At 52.8% G+C, this 20,481-nt stretch overlaps 8 protein-coding genes across 8 annotated transcripts; 3 read left to right on the top strand and 5 right to left on the bottom strand.

Annotated features, from left to right (window-relative positions):
- Positions 1-175: 175 nt before the first annotated feature.
- CABS01_10903 (uncharacterized protein) lies at positions 176-685 on the bottom strand (the record flags this gene model as incomplete). The annotated part of the gene is made up of 1 exon (XM_060544258.1): positions 176-685. One exon carries the CDS (start codon positions 683-685, stop codon positions 176-178), a length of 510 nt encoding a protein of 169 aa, XP_060398534.1.
- Positions 686-1,468: 783 nt separating this feature from the next.
- CABS01_10902 (uncharacterized protein) lies at positions 1,469-3,229 on the top strand (the record flags this gene model as incomplete). The annotated part of the gene is made up of 6 exons (XM_060544257.1): positions 1,469-1,556; positions 1,620-1,739; positions 1,818-2,198; positions 2,286-2,717; positions 2,771-2,989; positions 3,072-3,229. The coding sequence occupies 6 exons, from the start codon at positions 1,469-1,471 to the stop codon at positions 3,227-3,229; spliced, it is 1,398 nt and encodes a 465-aa protein (XP_060398533.1).
- Positions 3,230-3,521: 292 nt separating this feature from the next.
- On the top strand, positions 3,522-4,742 carry CABS01_10901 (phytanoyl-CoA dioxygenase; the record flags this gene model as incomplete). Its single annotated transcript, XM_060544256.1, has 2 exons — positions 3,522-3,951; positions 4,015-4,742. The coding sequence occupies 2 exons, from the start codon at positions 3,522-3,524 to the stop codon at positions 4,740-4,742; spliced, it is 1,158 nt and encodes a 385-aa protein (XP_060398532.1).
- An 815-nt stretch (positions 4,743-5,557) lies between these two features.
- Positions 5,558-8,808, bottom strand: CABS01_10900 (uncharacterized protein; the record flags this gene model as incomplete). Its single annotated transcript, XM_060544255.1, has 2 exons — positions 5,558-7,508; positions 8,711-8,808. 2 exons carry the CDS (start codon positions 8,806-8,808, stop codon positions 5,558-5,560), a joined length of 2,049 nt encoding a protein of 682 aa, XP_060398531.1.
- A 2,572-nt stretch (positions 8,809-11,380) lies between these two features.
- On the top strand, positions 11,381-11,602 carry CABS01_10899 (uncharacterized protein; the record flags this gene model as incomplete). The annotated part of the gene is made up of 1 exon (XM_060544254.1): positions 11,381-11,602. The coding sequence occupies one exon, from the start codon at positions 11,381-11,383 to the stop codon at positions 11,600-11,602; it is 222 nt and encodes a 73-aa protein (XP_060398530.1).
- A 63-nt stretch (positions 11,603-11,665) lies between these two features.
- On the bottom strand, positions 11,666-11,965 carry CABS01_10898 (uncharacterized protein; the record flags this gene model as incomplete). The annotated part of the gene is made up of 1 exon (XM_060544253.1): positions 11,666-11,965. The coding sequence occupies one exon, from the start codon at positions 11,963-11,965 to the stop codon at positions 11,666-11,668; it is 300 nt and encodes a 99-aa protein (XP_060398529.1).
- Positions 11,966-16,341: 4,376 nt separating this feature from the next.
- CABS01_10897 (tRNA splicing endonuclease subunit) lies at positions 16,342-17,796 on the bottom strand (the record flags this gene model as incomplete). The annotated part of the gene is made up of 1 exon (XM_060544252.1): positions 16,342-17,796. One exon carries the CDS (start codon positions 17,794-17,796, stop codon positions 16,342-16,344), a length of 1,455 nt encoding a protein of 484 aa, XP_060398528.1.
- A 1,602-nt stretch (positions 17,797-19,398) lies between these two features.
- On the bottom strand, positions 19,399-19,892 carry CABS01_10896 (uncharacterized protein; the record flags this gene model as incomplete). The annotated part of the gene is made up of 2 exons (XM_060544251.1): positions 19,399-19,633; positions 19,840-19,892. 2 exons carry the CDS (start codon positions 19,890-19,892, stop codon positions 19,399-19,401), a joined length of 288 nt encoding a protein of 95 aa, XP_060398527.1.
- Between the last annotated feature and the right edge of the window lie 589 nt (positions 19,893-20,481).

The following is a 20,481-nucleotide window of genomic DNA, read 5'->3' as shown; positions in this document are numbered from 1 at the left end:
ATGCTGTTATCATATACCCCTCATGCCTTGCCCCAATTTCCATGCAACCCGTCTATGTACCAATATGATGCAGATCATCCAGGTATCACCCAAACTCTATATTATTTACCATATCCGCCACGTATCACCCGTGAAATAAAGCAGTCGGCCCTTCTCTAGGTGTTTAGAGTTCTTCCTAGATGCTGAGAAGCTGAACATCAGCACACCCAAGAAGTGTCCTCTGCCCAGCCTTCTTGAAGCTCAGCACAACGCTGTCGTTTCTAGGACATGCCATCCAGAATCCGTCCTCAAACTGCAGACTGCCATCGACGACTCCGACGCCAGACGTTCCAGCCCCGCACTGCAGCTGGACGGTGTTCAAGCTTGGCACCGTCGCCGTTCCGCCGGGTGTGACGATCAACCCGGCCGAAGGGGAAGAGTCATCACCCGAGAGGTGGGCGACGTTGACCGTGTTTCCAGTGGCGTAGAACTCGGCGCCCTGGCCGGCTGGTCCGAAGACGATGTTGGCTGTGCAGTCTGCTGTTGAGATGTAGGTGAGCTCTTGGCCCTGGATGGAGGGCGTGAGGTCGAAGTTAGTTACGTTTGCGGCGAGGCGGAAGGTGGTTGTGGTTTGTCTGACGGGAAGACTGGCTGCCGTTGCCACTGCGGCGAGGAGGGTTGTCTGGATAAGTGTTTGGGCGAACATTTTGATAAGTTGTTGAGTGAGAAGAGGAAAGTTGTGGTTGATAATGTTTTATAAGATAGTTGGTTGGTCTCGTATGTGAGTCTGAATCTGATTGAGAGCCTCCATCACGGCAATTTCATTGGGTTTATATGTGAGTTGAACTCGGATCATAGTTCAGTATTCTTGATGCAACGTTTCTCATCGTGGCGGTACTAAACTAGTCCCTGCCTCATGACACTCTTCACCTCGGATCCTTCAAGACGTTCTATTTCCGTGAATTTATGTCATGAGCCGCTCGCTAGAGCAGTGCCTCTTTAGCTCTGCGCTGATCTTTGGGGCTTGGCGATTCTAGTGCTTAGGGACGTGGCTGCCGGCGATCCGGGGTGAGACGGGATCGCCGCCGGCGCCCCACTCTCCCGTCCGCTCCGAGCGCGGGGTACCGGCCGTCCTGTCATGGAGACGGGGAATTGGAGTTTTTCGCCCAAAGACGACAGTTCGTCCTTTGACACTATTTCCCACATTGCGATTTCGTCGGCGCGTACGTCTCAGGCGCCGCTCACTTGTGTCATAGCGCTGCAGTGACTTTCACACGACCTGAGCCAAAGTAAGCAGGTGTCCATTGAGCCTGATTACTGCCTTTTTCTGGGTTTCTGACCTTCTTTCCATCTTGGTAGACCGGAGGAATCGGGCTGAAGGCGATGCCTCGTATTCTGAACCAGGCAGGTAAGACACCCTCTTGACGCAGTGGCGCACATCAAACGTGCGTCTTGAACGGATTTCTGACATCAACGCAGCATGGTAAAGATGAGAACAAGAACTAGTATCGCCCACAGACCGATCTTCGTGCTGACAAGTGCCACCAGCAACACCTGCCGCGTCCGCAAGGTCAAATGTAAGCAAATATCCACCCTGACACCATGGAAAGAGCTCCTTTGACCAATACGAGATTACTCAGGCGACGAGGCCCTGCCAGCGTGCCAACGTTGCCGCAAGGCTCAGCGATACTGTGACCGCACCACCCCGCTCCCACAACTCAAAAAGAGCCAGCAGGATACAGAAGAGCCCGACTCCGCTGGTGAGTATCTCCTATGCGTACCTCACTGTTCTTGATCCTGCACACGTTGTAGCCGCTCACATACATCCCTTAAAGCAGACGAACCGCAAACTCCTTTCCCATCACCATCCAACCCCCGCAAAGCCCTCCAGAACCCGTCCATAGCACGCTACTTTTTCCACTACATCGCCGACATCGCACCGTGGTACGACCTCAGCGATGCGTTCCCTACCTTTGGCACAAGCCTTCCCGAGGCCGCCCTCGATAGCCCGCTGCCCTTCGCCGCCATCTTGGCACTGTCCGCGGTCCACACAAGCAGAACGACTGTACCGTCCGCCAGGGCGGCGGCGGAGTTCTACCACGGGCACTGCATTCGTTTGCTGATTAACATGGCAGCGGAGGTGTACGACAATGATGAGCGAACGCAGGGGCTTGCGCTAGCTTCTGTTTGTCTCTTGCGGTCGTATGAGATTTTGAGTGGTGAGATCCTGTCGTCTTCCGGTCACTACTTTTACGCACCTTGTAGACACTTTGGCATGGTTATTGCATGAACTGACATCAAAGCAGAAGAGGTAGACCCAAACAGGCACCTCCAGGGAGCATCTTCACTGGCAGCCTATCATACCCCTCAAACTGACGCCTTTAGGTCTAGCCTTCGAGCAGCAGGCTTCTGGAACTATCTTCGTGAGGACATCACCTTTAGCTTATTCCGCAGATGCCCGCTCAAGATAGACCTTGCTCAGGTGCCCCTAGCCCTACCGGCGTCTGATTCAAGAACCGATCAGGACTACCTTAGTGCCGTTACTCTCATTCTAGGCCGCATCATCAATACATGCTTCAAAGGCTCGGGTTCTGTCACGGAGGAGTCGTGGTCTAGCCTTTCTCATCTGTTACGTGAATGGCGTAAAAGTCTACCGTCACAGTTTGAACCCTTTTCCACGGTTGAACGCGGTCTGGGCCTCGCCTTGCCATCCATTTGGCTGCTCAGAGATCATCATGGTAGGCCTTTATATCTTAGAACACCCTTGTCTTGTGACTGAATAAGAATCTAGCGGCGGCCCTTCACTACCAGCTTGTCGCCACTACGATACTCTGTATCCATGCAAGCCCGCAACAATTATCAAGTCTTCAAAACACACTAGACGGCCGAGACGGCCGTCAAGACACAAAAGACGATATCCTCGAGCACCTCGCCCTCGATGTCTGCGGCGTGACCTTCACCGCCAACACGCCCTCGGTTCAAGTCAATGCCTTTGGCCCCATTGCATTCTGTAAGCCTCTTACATCCATCCTTTCATTTGACAACACTTCCTGCTGCATTTTTTAAACCAACAACTGAAAAGACTTCGACAGGCGCACGATTCATCAGAAGAGAAGCCTCGCGACAGGAGCTGATCCGCCGCCTCTTGGCGTGTAAGCGAACAATCGGCTGGCCCGTCCAGAGACTCGTCTCGGAGCTGGAGACGGAGTGGAGGAATCCGCCGCCGCCGGAACAAGCAGACAACGAATGAGGAGGCGGATATTAATCGAAGAATGGTCAGTCGTAGCTTGCTGTGTAGAGGGGTGTGGGCTAGCGTACCCCGAGCTCGGATTTGGGGGGAAATCTGGGGAAACCTAGTAGCTAGGTGGTCCGGGGTGGATGGGGCATGCACGTTTTGTCATCCAAACCCGAGCTCGGCATTGGGGTAGAGAACCTCTTCTTAAGCCTCCTCCCTTCGAGATATAAATGCATAAGAAATCTCTGGAATCTCCCATCAATTTCACTAAACGTATCCGTCTACCCATAAATATCCTTCTCAAGCCATGAAAATAATCTCCTCCCCAACGATGCTCCTCCGTTCACGCCTCCCTTTCTTGACCTCAAATGCCCCCTCTCGTCTACGCTTCCCTATCACCAGTCGAACAATGGCCTCACTTACAACAAACACTCACGACCACGAAACCCTCCCATCAACACCAGCAACAATACACCCCTCGCATTCTGAACTTGCTAGTGCTCGCCTCTCCCCGCGCAACCTCGAACTCGCCGTCCGCCACCTCCACAGAGACGGCCTCGTCGTCGTCTCCGACGTCGTCCCGCACGCAGACCTCGACGCCCTCAACGCCAAAATGGTCCAAGACGCGCTCTACCTCCGGTCCCTCGGCGACAAGGGGCCCTTCAACTATAACCTGGGCAACTTGCAACAAGATCCGCCTCCCGTGGCCGAGTACTTTCACAAGTCCATCTTCGCAAGTTGAGTTCATTCCACATCCTCCTCGTGTCTCTATACAGACAAACTCACAACCAAAACAACAGACGCCATAGCAACGCAAATAACCTCCTCCCTCCTAGGCCCGCGCCCAAAATGGACCTTTTGCTCCGCAAACTCGGCCATGCCGCCCTCACCAGACTCCAAACCACAACGCCAGCCAGTCCACTCCGACGCAGATTTCGCCCACCCATCCCACCCCTTCGCCCTCGTAATCAACATTCCCCTCGTGGAAATGACACCCTGCAACGGCTCAACGGAGCTCTGGCTCGGCACCCACGCTCCCCATCTCCTGCCCGCCTCTCCATCTTCACCCTCATCCTCATCCACCACCACAACACCCTCCTCAAGCTACGCCGGCACCATAATCCCCTCCGGCATAGCAGCCCAGCAAGGCACCCACGGCACCCGCGCAAGCGGCCGCATCAACCCCCAACTCCTCGACCTCCGCCGCGCCGTCCGCCCGCCCTCGCAGCCGACGGTGGAAAAGGGGAGCATCGTCATCCGCGACCTGCGGCTGTGGCACGCGGGGATGCCGAATGCCAAGCCCGACGTGCGCGTCATGCTGGCCATGATTCATTTTGCTGGGTGGTACCGGAACCCGATGCGGTTGCAGTTTGCGGAAGACGTGAGGCCTTTGCTGGAGGGGGACGGGGAGGCGACGGGGAGGGATGATTTGGAGATACCTGTGGATTGGACGACGAGGGAGGAGGCTTTGAGGACGTATCTGGGGAGGGGGTTTGGGAATAGCTACGATTTTAATCAGGAAGAGTGAGTAACGAGAGTAGATTGCGTATGATGGTGACTTTGGAACAGACTAAACGGTTTCAACTAATCAAAGATATTGCATTTTGCATTGGGGACCTTGAACAAAGATGGCATATTGCCAACTCCGCAGTGTGAGTCTTGCCACTGATGTAAACACCAACCAAATATCCACACATTCCACACGTTTAGACGATTCATTTGATTGCTAACTGAAAGCTACTGACAACCACGGATTGTGGTATCGGTCCCACGCTTTCCCCCCTTTTCCGCTCAGTTCCGACCTCCGCTTGAGAGGTACCCATTCTGACTAGCAATGGCATCATGATAATTGGAAAAACGCAAGAGAAGAAAGCCCTCAAATACATGTCTCTCACCACCACACAACTCAACTAGGCAAGCCACTGGTGTATGAGTGAGGTATTGCGAAGGGCGTGAGAGCAGAGCAGAACAAAGAAAACATGGTATAGTAATCCTCTCCTCGGCGAATTCTCCGTGGCCGATGACGAAGGAGACCGAGCTGGCTTTTCCACGCCGAAAAGATGGGAAAAAGGAAAAAAATGATTAATCGGAAAAGGTTGAGAGGGGGTATAATAGGAAAGACCCGTTTTCCGCCGAACCTCGCATCCATTTTGTCGCGAGAAGAAACAAAGGAAATCCTACAGCCTTCATCCGTTGAACTCAGTATCGAAAGAGAGAGATCCGTTGAGACTCAACGCTCAGGAGGAGTCCCATAATCTGGCGGCCATCGCTCAGCGAATGCCCGTTGACCGAAAATGTAAAGGGCGATCAAAGCCGCGAGGTGCTGCTTCCCGTCTTGGTCGCCTAGAAAAAACTCGGCTTCGTGAGTACACGATACTCGACATAATCCTCTCCGTCAATACTGATAATGGTGCCTTGCGAGACGAGTTTGCCGACAAAGGGGCCGTTGGTCTTGCGCTCGTACTTGATACCGCCGTAAAACTTGGTTTCTTCACCTCCAACCTTGCTGCGGTGCTCTTCTTGGCTAGCCCATACCTTGTTCAGGCGCTGCATCTCGTCGCGCTCGTGGAACAGGCTACTCATGCGGGGGCCGTTGCCGTTGCCGTTCTGCAAAGGCATCTTAGGCATAGCTTGAGGCGGCATTGGAGGAGGGACTAAGTTGGCCATGTGGGCGGCTTGAGCAACCTGGGCAGCTTGAGCAGCTTGGGCGTTCTGAGCAGCTTCGCGGTCAGCGGCGAAACGCTCGGTTCGAATCTGGGCGGCCTCGATCCGGGCGATTTCGCGACGTGCACTGGCGTCAATCTTATTCTGCGCTTGTACAGGGGTTCGTGATGACTGTCTGACGTCGAGATCGGGCAATGAGTGCCGAACGCCGCGGTTCTCCGTTCTGCGGCTCTGGCGCAGTTCGGGGTTCACCTCGACCTTGGTCTCGGGTGCCTCGAGCATCTCTTCTGGCTGTGGAACAATGGCGGGTGGCGGGCCCATATTGTTCATGTAACCAGGCTTATTGATGCCATTTGCCACGCGCTGCTGTGCCTCGTACACTGCCCTGGCCTCATTCTCGACTCGCTCGTTGGGGCTCTCGCCTTGATCGATTTGGTACTGACGGACACGACAATACTCCTTCACCTCGGGGCGAGACAGGACTTTAATGTGTGGCTCCAGCTCGACCTCCTCCCAGTGAATCCACAGCGCACCCGCTCCAACGGGAAAGTTGCCATCGACGAAGCGCTTATCACGCGTCTCTCGCGCCACCTTGACGCGGAACATGTCATTTTGTCCGAGGATGCCGTAGATCGCGTGCTTGTTGATAGGATCAGGCTCACTGGAGCCCTTCCAGTAGCCCACAATGATGCGTGTGGGTCTGGTACCTGGCAGAGGGTCGAATTGAGGAGTCGGCGGGATGTTTTGTGCTGGCGGCGTCTGCTGTACCGGGCCTCCACTGATCGTGCCGATGCCACTACCAGTGCGGCGACGTTTGGAGTCCGGCCGAGCCGGCATTGTAGCGTGGTCGGGAATCACCGCACCGTATGCGATGGCTGGCGCTACGGGATTCTCGGGGGGAGGGTTTTCCTCGACACGCCGGACCGCTTCCTTAGCCGCAGCTTGCTCTGCAGCATCTCGGGCCTCCTCCGTCATCTCGATAGAATCCGTTCGAAGCTTGACATATTCCTTCACTTGGTGGTGATCCAGACCAACAAGGTGGTCTGCGAAGACGACCCGCTCGAAGGTCACCCAGCTGCCACCTGGTCCGGGCGGGAGGGGATACTCGAGACTCGATACCGGCTCGCCGAAGCGGGTGTTCTGCTGAATGCGAGTGCGGAGGCGATCGCGGACATCGATGAAGCCAATAACTGCATGCTTGCCTCTGGGGTCAGGCACGGGTGAATCGCGCCAATATCCGAGAATGACGCCCTTCACACCACCCAGTCCATGCCTACGAGCTGGTTTGGTGCCGCGTGGCGTGCCTTCCTTCTCTGAGACAAGGCTGCTCTCCATCTTGTCTTCACTCAAGTCATTGAAAACGGACGCGCGCTTCCGCTTAGGATAGTGAGAGACGACTGGCTCATCCTCAACATCCGCCATATTCTCATCCTCGGGATCAGAAACAACGCGGAGTGGCGATGACTTTTGCACGCCATTGCGGTTACCGACAACAATCTCATCTTCCAAAGCGCGATCATGGCTGCCTGAGACAGGGCTCAAGTTCTCTGGAGGCGGGCTTAGATCATCATCATTGGCGGTGTCGTCGTCATCCAGAGCAGGTGGCTTAACCCCATTGGCACTGCTGAGCCTGTAATTGGTATCAGTATATGCTTGTTCACAATTGAGTTTGTTGCATTCCAGGATGTGTTGCAATGTTGCCCAAATGGGTGCACTTGCAACCCTGATGAGGTCTTTGCCAACCAAGGTGGTGACGCTCGGCCATGGTGGCTGTAACTGAGAAAACCCCAGCTGATTCGGAGAGAGACAGAAAGAAAAGCATCGCCGGTGAGGAAGCAACAGCGCAAGACCAAGAAATGCAGACGATTCGAGTTGAGCAGGGGTAGAAAGCCATCCAAAGCGGATGTTGTATGCGTACATGAATCGGGAACACTTGTCCCTGACTCGACATGCGCCTCTTGGCAACTCGCCAGTTGCCCTCTTGACCAAGGCAAGCAAACCGGGCGCATGCATTGAACTTTGAAAGGTGCCAAAAATACATTGAAACTCTGAGTCGCAAAGAGAGAGTGAAGAACCAAGGAACTCGGATGGGGGAGTTGAGAGTCTCAATGGAATGCGACGCACCTTCTTTCCTCCTTAATGGGTACAGAGGGCTCTTCTGGAGTACTCTTGAGGCGGGAGTCTCGTCGAAACGGCATTCTGAGAGTTTCGCAGGAGGTGAGAACAAAGACAGAGTATTTGCGGCGCACAATCAAGGAAACCAATGCTCAACGAGGCTGTGAAATGAAAACAGATGATATGAGAGACCGTGTATGCCGGCGACGAGGCACAAGAGTTGATGGAAGGAAAGTGATCTGGTTGATTGATGGGAAGAGAGGTGCGGTTGAATCAAGGGAGGGGTCGGTGCTGGTTGTAGTGGAAGGGGGAATGACGAGAGGGAACTCTGGCGGCCTTACAACCTAGCTTAGTGGCCGAAGCTAGAAGCGCCGTCAGACGCAGTGTCAGGGAGGGAAGGAGAGGAGTTTCCGTGCAGCCACAACACTTAGAAGGAAGTGAAGGTAAAGTAAGGTAGGTGCGGGCTGCGAAATAGAAAAATGAAGCAAGAAGTTGAGTTGAGAGCTGTGATGGATCGCAGGCAAGTCCAAGTCCAAGGTGAAGTCGAAATCGACCCAGTGTATGACTTCACCACTGGTCATAGCGCGTGGTTCTTGTACAGGAGAGCAATTGAAGAAGGAAATATCAAGTGGCAACAACTTCAAATGCAGCTAGCAATAACAGAGGAGAGAGAGAGAGAGAGAGAGAGGCGGTAAAAGAGACAAAGAGATGACTTACTCTGTGGTTGTAGGGGTCTCGGCAACTGGGGTCTGTTGCTGCGGCTCTGAAGGCGCAACTGACGGCTGCTTTGTTTCGACCTCGGTGGTGGTCTCCATCGCGGTTGGTTTCTCGCGAGTTTGTGTTGCGACCGGGTGACTCGAGCCGATTGTCTGGCGGTAAATATTGATGTGGTCGCCACAAATCAAGTGAACCCCCGGAGTTGTCGAAAATTGGACGACAAAGACTCGCGGTTCAGGTTGGCTCTTTGGATAAGAAGAAGAAGTGTTTGCTTTGATGGGTAACTTGGCGGCTAAGGTGATTTTGGATGGAAATGCGTTGGGACGTGTGGTTGTAAGAAGACAAGAGCTAAGGCTAAGGGCCTAAGAGGAGGGATCGGTGGTTTGGTTTGATTTGAGTGACGGCTCCAAATGATCGGTGGACGCGGTTCGTGTTTGAGGCCAAGATTGAATGTGACCGGGAAAGGTGGAGACGGGGAGGTGTAGACTGAGGTGGAGGAAGGTGTGTGTATCTGTACGGAGTATTCGTAAGGGGGGGAAGGAAAGAAAAGGTGAGTGTCAAGTAAGAGTGAGAGTGAGAGAGAGAGAGACTGAGTGAGTGAGTGAGTGCTGAGTACGTAGTATGAGTGGATGAAAAGTGAGAGGTGTACAAGGTATTAGATTCCACGCCTTTACCGCCTCGCCGTATTATGTCCAGTTTAGACTAAGAAGAAAGCAAAAAGCCAAGCCAAATGAGGCGAGAGTTCCAGTCATCAGTCGTCAGGCACCCCAGTCAGAATTTCTAGTCCAAGCAGGGTGTGTCGAGGTTGAGAGAGAGGTGGGCGAGAGGTAAAGCTACCTTACGCAGTAAAGTAAGGCAGAGACTGAGAGAGTGAGGTGAATACTGAACGGTACCTCAGGCTTGTGTCCCAGAGCACGGACGCTGACAGTTGAATGGCGCGGGAAACAGGATTCGGCGCCTTAAACGAGATGAAGGCGTATTTAGCGGAGAGAACTGCTGTTGTTGATGGGCGGAAACACCAGTGATCAATGTGCGAGTCGATCAAAGCCAGCCTACCATACAAGTTGATGGCATTGGGTTATCACCGCGTAAGGGTATGTGAGGTGAGGAAGAGAAAAGTGGTTGGAATTAGACCCCAAGGAGGACCGTGTGTGGGATGATGTAAAAGTTGGGCACAGCATACACCCGTAGTGTACTGTACAGCACAGCACGGACAAGGAAGGGTGGATTTCAGTAAGCTAAGCTAAGCTAGGTACTTTACTCAAGTACTGTTGTGGCCTGGCCGCATTGGAACCTTGGTTATTGACGTGTTGTTTGTAAAGTTGAGGGGGGCGTGTCACGAGCAAAAAAAGGATGGGAACTTTGGAAATGGAAGGGGGTAGGGGGCAACAGAAGGAAAGGAAACAAAGCGATTGGTATGAGAATCGGGGTGTGAATGGGGTTCACTTCACCAAGGTGCAATAAAAAGCCCGGCAAGGTTTTACTGCCAAATGAGAGGAATTTTCTGCCAGTGGGCGGGTGAGTGAGCGAGTGAGTGAGTGAGTTAGTGGCCATGGATGGATGGGGAGGAGGATAAGGGCGAGAGAGATACGGACGGGTTACTGAGAGACACAGGTTTTAGTTTGTCCCCAAGGGAGAACAGGCCAACCAGAGTTGCGACTGAGATTTTTTGATTTCGGAGGTGGTTGCAGTTTATTGGGTAAGTTCTCCAGTAGCTCCCATCGAGTGGGAGGCCAAGCAGCCTCAGCCTCTCATGAGACGACAGAGAGAAAGACCGCCCAGCGATAGAGAGTGTGAACAAAGGGTACTTTGATCAAAAGTGGTCCGTGGCTCATATCATCTGTCGGTCACACATTATAAGAAAACCAATGATACTGCCAATGCCCCCGTAATGGAGACGGACGGATGAGGAAAGGTAAGGTAGTCATCACCCTATCCAGTCAGGACAGCATGGTCATGTACCAAGCAATTTGCATCAATAGTACCTTTTTTTCCTAGGCCCGGCGAGCTGGATTGCGCGTTCCAGGATGTTATTCCCTCCTTTTCCTCCACCGCCGCGCTCCCAGAGACTCCCATCCGTCGTCCCTGCTTCCGCCTATGCCCAGTCCACGTTCGGCTTGCGCGTGCTCAGATCGCATCAGATCAGATGGGCCAAACACCTCACCATTCTTGACGAGTCGTCGCCCAAAGCAGTTCGTGGAGAATCACTCGGCGCCCCAGGCAAGTTACCATTTGGATTTTGGGCTGTACGACAGTCTCGGACTCTTCTTGCTCAGGGCACGCCTTATCCAGGGTCGCACATCTTCAAATGATAGGGTCTAGTATGCGTAACGAAGTAGCGTACAACCAAGCTGTGACCGTGGCTCGTGTAATTCCCTGTCAACCCCAGTCGCAGTTGTGACCAGAGTTTCGATGACTGGCTGACTTGTTCTGTCGAGCGGGGCTCAAGTAGGGGGGGACTCTCACTCGGGAGGGGGGGCCACCACCACTAAGCAATTTGATTGACGCCTCGCTGGTGTATCTCTAAGTTGATTGACTGTTTGGCAATTGCGCCGGCAAATGTGAGATAAAACCCTGGAATCTCCGTGGTACCGTATCCGTAGCTGAGCCCCGCTTGCGCGCGAAACTCTCTCGCGAATGACCAAATGTACCTCACCTTGAGCGTTTGGCATGTTGCATTGTCTAAGTTGGCGTAATGAAAAGGTACTGCCGTTCCATGTATATCCTCTGATTACGTCTGTCTTACTCGCTTGGCTTGGTCACGGTGAGGATTGGCTTGGCCGGGTTGGTCCGGCTGCCAGTCTGCGAGCAGAGTCCCAACCTAAATTGAATGCCATTGGCTTTTGCTCAAAGTTCACCACGGACACATTTACTACTACCTATCTTACGTGACTAACTGTACTTGTGAGCTGCCTCTCCGAGTCTCTTTCGTCATGTGTCTACAACGTTTGGTGATTATCTCTGAACGATGCCCCTTTCGCCCCTCTCAAGGTATTTAGACCTTGAACTATCAGACTCATGCATCGGCATCGGTACTCTATGTCGGTTATCGGTGTCAGGCGTCCGGCATGGTGCAACTAATCTGTGAGAGAGGGATATCATTAGGTCTACGTACCACAACACGCAAAGTACTTGGCAAAAAGTACTCTTCTCATTCCACATTATCAACAACCCAGGCGGGCTAGCACAACCTAAGACAACCTGGGCGCCAGCCAGCTGCCACCAAGCGCGTTTCTTGCCTGGTATCCGTATCATGTCGACCCACCCCTGCCTTGAGTTTAGGTAGTTCGCCCTCAACAATCATCACTCTGTTCCTTCACTATTCTACTCCTCCTGAGGGGCCCGGTGGGAAAGTCCGGCCAAGCTGTCGCAAGTTGCAATCAATCGCCATGCGACACGGCACGCGCAAGAGCGCGTACAACCGACGGCAACTGTGCCCGGTCAGCAGGTCGGTCGCAGCAACTCCAGCCGTTGAGGGCAACAACTTCTCTTCCCAAACACAATGATCTGCTGACCTGAGGCAATCGGCCGACTTGTCTGGCTATCTTTGTCTTTCTCCCTCTCGCTCAGTTCATCACTCACCTCCACCAACCCGCGATCAACCACACGTCCGCATTCGGGTTACACCAGTCTCGTCTTTGGGTTTATGAGACAATCACCTAGGTACCGTTATGCCTCGGCTGCCATTGCCGTTATCAATAGAAGGAATCGCTTATGCCATTCAAGAGCAAAATTCGACCATCCTGTTGCTCAATCCCCGACATGAACATGGTACTTTGGTATTAATGATGACGAGTCCACCTTGATCGGCTAGCCGGCCCCACGCATCCTTGGAACAGCGTGTAAAGCCGTGGTACTAATATAATAATGTTATTGCTTCAGTGGTGGATCTCTGGGCGTGTTGACACTGCATCAGCGCATCAGATCGCATCATCCTAGGCGGTTATTGGTCTCTCCGTCAATCATTTTGTCGTAACATTGTCTTCTATCTCGCGCCTTTTCTCCGCGCGCCGTTTCTTCGCAACCCTTGTGAACAGAAGCCTCCGCATCGCTAATGTTCATGTCAGGCCAACTAACACTAACATGGGCCACGATACTTCACGCCAATCAACCACCAATGAGTTAGGTTGTCTGTCGCAACTCCCGTTACATACTTATGCAACCAAGATACAGTTATGGCACGTATTCGAAAGTGTGTAAATGAAAGAAGGGGGGCCCAGAGTCAGAAAACCCCCCTCTTCACCTTCGTCAGGTTGTCAGCAGACGACGGATCTACGATTCCTCAACTCGAAACGCAGCGAGTTACCCTATCTAGGAACTCCCGAAACTGGGGCGCGTGGATGAGGATGAGCAACCTCTCGGGCTACGCTCGCACCAGGTGCCGCACTGCCAGACCCCCCATGTTCACTGTTCTGCTCGAATTTTGTGCGGCGGCGTGCACCGGGGGATGATTGCCACCACCTAGGTTGCATGGATATCGGAAACCTCCCTCTCCTTTACCGCCAAGACGAAATGTTCCATCCTGAACTATTCATAACCACATCCCTCGGGCATTCCTGGTTGCCTTTGTCAATTTTGTGTTTCAAGCCTTCAACTCCCGAGTCCCCCGCACGAGCCGGGCAAGTCGGCAAGCGGAGTTGATGCCTCTTCAAGTTTTGACTCTTGCGCCAGCAAAAGTATGCTAAAGGCAGTTGTTACAACCACTGCCACCAGAGAAGCAACCATGCCCGGTATGTTTCACCGGTTGCTGGCATGGTTCGCTGCAGTTTTCAAAAGTTTTCAAAGTCGCCATAGTACGCTCACCTACTGAATTTTTTTTTTTAACGATCGCTCGCATTGTTCACTACGCTGTAAGCTGCTATTCCACTCGGTTGGTGGGCCCCGCCAATACTCCATTATAGGTACTTGGGCACCAATATTGACCCTGGAATTCAACAATTGCATATGGCAACATGGCCGAGTGGTCCAAGGCGATAGACTTGAATTGATCCTTCAATCGTTATCTATTATCTTCGGATGCGCAGGTTCGAACCCTGCTGTTGTCGCATATTCTTTTGCATTTCTCACGAAGTAGTCTTTTTTGTCGTCTCCCGCTACTATAGTCATCACTTGCCGCCCTTCATCTCATTTCATGTATCCCATGCATGAAGCTGTGCGGTCGACTTGAGAGTTAGGTTTGCGACAATTTCCGTGGCGCATCTGTCCGAAAGTTTCTCCAAGTTGACAACTCAGGCAACCCAAGGTACCGCACGTCAACCGAGCACCAGCACCAACAAGGCAACTGGCATGCGGGTAAATGGTGAGATTGGTTTATCTGATCACCTCATCATTCACCCGCATGCTCTTCTTGCCAACAACACACAAACCTTGATAGCCGCGAGATACCCTCTATCTTCGTTGCACACGCTTCCATGAACACGGGAGGTAGCGATGAACACGGGCAGCGGACGGACCGTACCTGGCAGGTCCTTCATCTCGATCACCTTCCTCACTGCTTCTAATGAATGCAGCCTGAACATTCAAATGCCGCATCTGCAAGCACTCCCTCTTTAGGTAGCACTCGATACTCGAACAGCTGATGAGTTGGAAAACGACTGGTCGTCGTACATATGAAGACTGCACGCCCAATGAAACTATAAAATAAAATAAAAAAACGCTCTGTATGAACACTGGTCTGTACTCCGTTGGCTTTTCCTTCCTGGCCACGTCAACAGGGGTTGAACGGGCCCTCCAGTCCTGTGGTTATATCCCCGTCGTCAATCCTGATCTCCCATGCAGGTTGGCAGCCAACTCCAACTAGACCCCGGCCAACTCTCACCCCCCTAGGTGACGCATGAGCGCATCTTTTCTCACCGCGATGACAATTGTTGTTGGCTGGGGGGGTTTCTCGCTCACAGTGTACTTTATCCAACCCGTTCTCATGGGTGGGCTTTTGAGGGGACTTCCAACACATGGAGGATTATAGCCCCGTCACAAATCCACAACATCTTTGGCTGAACACCAGAGTCAAAGGCACGGTACTCGCCGAAATATCCCCCGTGGTCGCGCGCAACCTAAACCGATGGATGGCATTCCGACCCCCTGCCCTTCCATGCATTTCAATGTTCCTCCTTCCCCCTTCCATCCACTTCACGCCTTACGACTTTTGCCATGTGATTACGGACACCGGCAGGTCATTCAAACTTGCAAGAGAGAAAGAGGCCTAAACCACCCACCCCCCACAATCCCGTCGGCGTCCGTACTTTGGAAAAAAGCTCAGCCGGCGGTCGGCGGCGGTGCTGACCGACTTCTCGCCAAATACGTCGCATATTGGTCGGTGCCGTTAGATGTAAACAGCGTTTTACAATATTGGCTCTTCGTGTGGCCGCCTTCCTGATGCGCAACTCTATGCATGTTTTTTTTTCGCGGACAACCCCTGCAACTCTTAAGCATCGACGACAACATTTTTTTCTGCTTTGTGGATACATCAGTTTTTAGAGGGCAGGTTCCAGGGATTGTGGCCTTTTCCTCAGGCTATAGGTTTTCGCAGTTGGTGCCGACGAGAACGTATGTCCTTCGATATATTTGGGGCGCACGTATACAAATCATCGCGAATCTAACTTGCTCACCGCGGCAGTGACGACGACGACTGACTACTCTGCATTACTACAGCTGATGCGAGATACCATACTTCGCAAAGAAACACGATCTTCCGACCTACGCTACACGCTACAAGCGCGGGTTCCGCGCACCCAAGGGCTCCGCGGCCGTACTTTTGGGCGAGTTTCATTGCGTGAGAGTTAATTAATGACTAACCAAACCTCACGGGCATGGCAAGAGTCGCCAGATTACTTTGTAAAGTCTACACGGATACGGAATAGAATATTTGTTGGTAACTCAGTATAGCTGAGGCAGGTTACGGACAGCCCTAGAAGTTTAGTTTGAAATTAACTCGAGTCATCACTCCATACGGAGTGCTGTCGGCCTCAGAGGGAACGGACGTTGTAACTTCCTAAGCTCCCCCCGAAGCATGACTCATTTCGGCGACTTGCTTGCAACTAGAAGACACGTCTTGAATCTTAGCCGCTTCCTCTCTGCCGCCTATATGGCTGTCAGTAGTACGCACCTTTTCCGGTAATAACATGCCCTTCCCGGTGATGAGCGAGGTCAGACTTTTTCCCTTGTACGGGCTTCTGTTATAGTCTATAGAAAGAATGGGTATTTTGGGGGCGGGAAGGGAGAAAAAGTCTATGTTGTGGATTCCGGGGTTGGTTGTAGAGCTGTGGTGACTGGCGTCAGCATAGCCTCTATAGTAGGTGCCAAAAGTTTGGGATTCCCAGAAAACAATTCAAGGTTTGATGAGGCTGGGGCGGTTTATGATGATCATAAATGGAAACTCGGTAATAGACAGTCCTTTCATTCCATCGTTGAACGGTATAGCCGTGCTCGATCAGGGAGGGTATCTATCAACCATTGGCGGCGATCATCACGAGCCGCAAGCCGTGAGGCTTCTCTAGTTGTACTCCATTCTATACATGCCACAATAGTCTCGGGGGGTATCCGTCCCAGAGTTCGCCCGCCTCGCCTCGAGAGCCTCTCTTCCTCCCCAGCCCGTGCCGCAACATCAAATTTCCGTATTGACCGGCAATCATTCACCGACCCCGGCCCCGTCCCCTGCCTCCTCCCCTTCCGCGTCCACCCCTCCCACCCCTCTTGCCGCCTCGGAACCCACCCCGATTATCGAATCTCTCGTAGAGCCTCTCCTCCCCAAACGCAGCCTGCCCGAACCTCATAAAGTTGACCAAGCCGCGATCCACGACGGCGACAAGAACGTTGCGGTAACCGTGTCTCAAGCGCTGGTACAGCTTTCCTGGCCCGCCCATCAAGACAGGATCGGGCGCGTCGTACGGTGTCGAGTCGAGCAGTGCCGAAATCTCTTCAATATCCGGGATCGCGTCGTCGCGCGCGTCAGCGACAGCGATGCGGATGTCTGGTGGTGGTAGGTCCGTCACACGAAGGTTGGGATGCTTCGAAGGCTTCCAGACGTGCCAATGGATCTTGTACGGGTCCTCGGCTTGCTTGGGCTCCTGAGGTGCGGGCGATGGCTGGTAGCGGGATAGGAGCTCGAGTTGTTTGTAGACGACGCTATATTGTCGATAGACGCCCGGCTTGACCAAGGGCCCGTAAGGCGGTGGCGTTGCGGGCGCCGCCGATGGTCTTTGAAGAAGTGAGACGAGCCATTGCCACAGTGATTTCTGCGGTGCTTCGGGTGTGGGCGTAGATTCTGTAGGTTCTGGCGGAACGCGTTGAACGTAGTATCCCAACCGTCTGAGGTGTGAGTAGACTTGGTATTTTGGAAGTGATATCTTGCCCCGTTCGCCGTCCAGTCCGATGAAGAATGAGTAGGCGGCTTGTAAGCTCAAGGGTACGCCAACGTCGAACTCGTCTTCGGGTTCTGCATCTTCGGAATCTGTCTGCTCTTCAGCGGGCTTCGCCTCTGACGGCGGCAGAATCTCCTTGAGCTCGCGATACGGCCACCAAAGCTCCAAGCTACCCCTCTCCACAAGGAACAGCGCCTCCTCGGGCAACAGCCACAGCTTTCCCAACGCCGGTCTCGGCGTCTTGAGTCCTCGAATCACTCTGCCCATAGACCTCGCCTGCGGACCCTTCAGCTCCTCCACGACAACAACCCTCTCCTTGGCATAAATCGGCCTCGTCTCAGTCATGAACTCCTGCAGATACTCGGGCTTCGCCAACCCAGAAGTGTCCCCATCCTCGATGGCCTCCATGATCTCGGGCCAGTAGTCCGGGAAGTACCAGCCCTTGCTCCATGTATCTCTGTGCACTCTCGTGTATCCCAGCACCTCCTCAATGACCTGCCTGCTCGTCTCCAACGCATTCTCCTGGGCTTTCGTGCCGTGCGACTCAAAGTCCTTTTGACCCTTGCGGACGGCTTGCGAGGCGACGCCCTTCTTGTTGAACATGGATGCAAAGAGTCGCATGTCGAAGAGACCTTCGTCCTCAGCTTCGTCGCCTGCGCCCGAGTCATTGTTGAGCTGCGCCGCGGCCGGCGCCGCGGTGGGATTGTCGTCGTCGTCGAGGGGCATTTTCCTCTTCTTTTAGCAGGCGCTTCGATTTTTGGTTTTTTTGATTGCTGCCACAGACTGGGTTTCTTTTTCCTTTTATACCTCGGATCTGCGATCGATCGGTTTCCAACTTCGTTTTGCAGTCGGTGCTATGTCGAATTATTGTGCAGTTCAGGCTGGTGTTGCAGGTAGGTCGAGTGTGTCTCGGTGTGAGTCTTGGTTGGAAAGGATCCCTCCAGTGGGGGAAAAAAAAATTGGGTAAAGCTGCAGAAGGAGCTTGTGAGCTTTGACCAATGAGAGGTGTGCTGGGGTGTACAATCGAAATCAACCAAAAAGTTGAATAGATGTACATACCGTTGATCGTGAGGATGAAAAAGTCAAATTGCAATTGCACCGTAGGATGATGCATTAGCAATTCAACTACATTCATCCTGCATTGTGAGGATTGTTGCATCAATGATGAGTCGGATCCGACGTATGACACGCCCAAAGATGCACTGTTGTTTGGTACCGCGTGTAGGTAAACGTCTACATTCGCTCGTTGCGCGCTGTGGCATGGAGATTCTGAGTGCATCAGCTAGCCAGTGACGTACCATAATTGGATCGGCTATCAGTATTTTTTGAGTGCAATTCGAGCGTATTCATTGTCTTTGGTCGAAGCGCTCGTTGGGATGGTGTTTCTCAGCTCAGCATGCCGTCTCTCCAACCATTGAAAGCCGCTCCGATATTTTCCTCTGTCAGCCCAGTTTTCTACCGTTTCTTCTCAGGGGGAAATTGATAGCAGGAGGCAGAGGCTGAGTAGAAGAGCACCTTCGTCGCGGGGAAAGATTTCTTCTCGGGTGATATGAGCATCTTGTCGGATTTCTTCGTGTCGGCTCGGCTAGGAGCAAGGGTTTTCAGACAAGACTAGGTGAGAAGCAAAAGAGAAGCGGAAAACTGCGTCGGGCTTCATACTGGCTCCGCCGGGTCCTTCTCCAGAAACAGCCCATCTGATAATAGCCTTCTGAGTCCTTACGTAGCCGAAATGACCCGAAAAAGGACGATTCGACAACAGAACCAGGTTTGACTTAGAAACTTGCACGATGGCCCCGTTTGACAGACTGATGGTCTATTTATCGAAGTTGAGAGAGTTGACCCAGGGACTGATGCCGGTGGTGCGCATGGGGAGTGAGCGCCCGTGCTATCGATGAGCAGAGCGTTGGCATTGAAGACGAGAAAGGGTATCGGTGATGAAGGTTTAGGTGGCCGGCAGGGTGTGGGAGCTGGGCTGAGGGATGGTGTTTGATATCGAATCCTCAACATCGTACTTTTCCCGAAAGACTCGCGTTTGTTGGCCTCTTATATTTCGCTTGTGTAGATCTGAAATTGCCGGTGGTTTTCATTTCCTCTTCTCTACCCATTGGGTTCCAGAAGGGAGCCGAAGAAAGACAAGACAGTGTGTGCAGATGCCGCATCTGCTCATACGCCTCCATCTGTGATTTTGTTTTTTTGCATTCTGCAAACTAGAAGTCATCAGTACTCGGGAACCATTGGGTGCCACGGGTTGAGAAGAACCAAGCGACTTCACTTGCTCGCGGAGAACTTACTATGTTTGTGATTTGTTTTGAGTCTCAGGTAGGTCACCTACCTGGGGCAGTTTAGGGTCATGTCCAGGACCATACCGGCTTTGGTTCTATTTGCTTGAAGTGAGGGACCATCTTCCTGGAGCCTAGATTTGTTGACCAAGAGTCCGATGTGGATGGGATCCGAGGCATAGGCCCTGACGAGCGCTGCGACGTTTTTGTGACGGCTGCCAAGGATTGCGACTTTCTTGATCTTCCAAGCTTCTTCATGACGCATCGTGGAAGCGCGATGGCGATTTGGAGTACGGGAGTAGGCTGAAATGGATTGTTAGATTCATGTACAGGCGAACAACGTCAAGAATAGAATCCCAAACTTACTGTAAGACCCTGCTTCTTTTCCTGGTCGTCTTCCAGGATAATCAGAAGACGTGCTTGATCAGAGGCTACGCCGCAATACCATTAGCTTTGCTGTAAATTATCAAAGGGAACCTCAGATCCATACCTTTGACTTAGTGCCAGTCCCCATAAGTCAGAGCTCCGTGCGAATCCGTTCATGTCGCTGCCTATGGCGGCTTCGCTATCGGATTCTTCGGGAAGATCATCTTGTCTTCCGTTCTTGATTATCAGCGACAGGCAATAAATTTGGCGAGCCGAGAAGATGGCAAGACAAGACAGTAGCGAGTCGAGTCGAAGAAGAGGGAGATCCACCAGCCCGAAAGCGTGAATCCACCCGAGGGAGGCCATGCCGCGGATTGCAGGTGCTCCCAGAGAGACTTTGAGGGAGAAACAGACTTACCTCGATTGCGATGATGGAAATGCAAGAACGGCAAGATCGAATCTCCCGCGACCTGCGGAGCAGGTGATAAGTCGAAGGTGAGCGTGCGGAAAGAAAAGTAGAATGGGAAAGGCAGGGATGAGTCGCAACCAAACCACACAGACAGAGGTTGGAGAAGAGAGACTGCAAATTTTCTGGGGAAAAGCAGGACTTGTGGGAAGATCAAATGAAGAGGAGAACATGTCAAGAAGGTATATGTACCCTCCACTATCCGTCAAAAGATTGTGTTTCCATCCTTGGAGCTTGTGCGCGCCGCCGATCTTGTCCAGTACGTCTTGGCCGGGCTTCAGGCCGAGATGATAAGTGTTG

The sequence above is a fragment of the Colletotrichum abscissum genome (genome assembly GCF_030869225.1).
Source record: "Colletotrichum abscissum strain IMI 504890 chromosome Unknown Scaffold_29.1, whole genome shotgun sequence".
NCBI classification, from domain to species: Eukaryota; Fungi; Ascomycota; class Sordariomycetes; order Glomerellales; family Glomerellaceae; genus Colletotrichum; species Colletotrichum abscissum.
The sequence above is the reverse complement of the archived record's forward strand: the minus strand, read 5'-3'. Positions and strand labels throughout refer to the sequence as shown.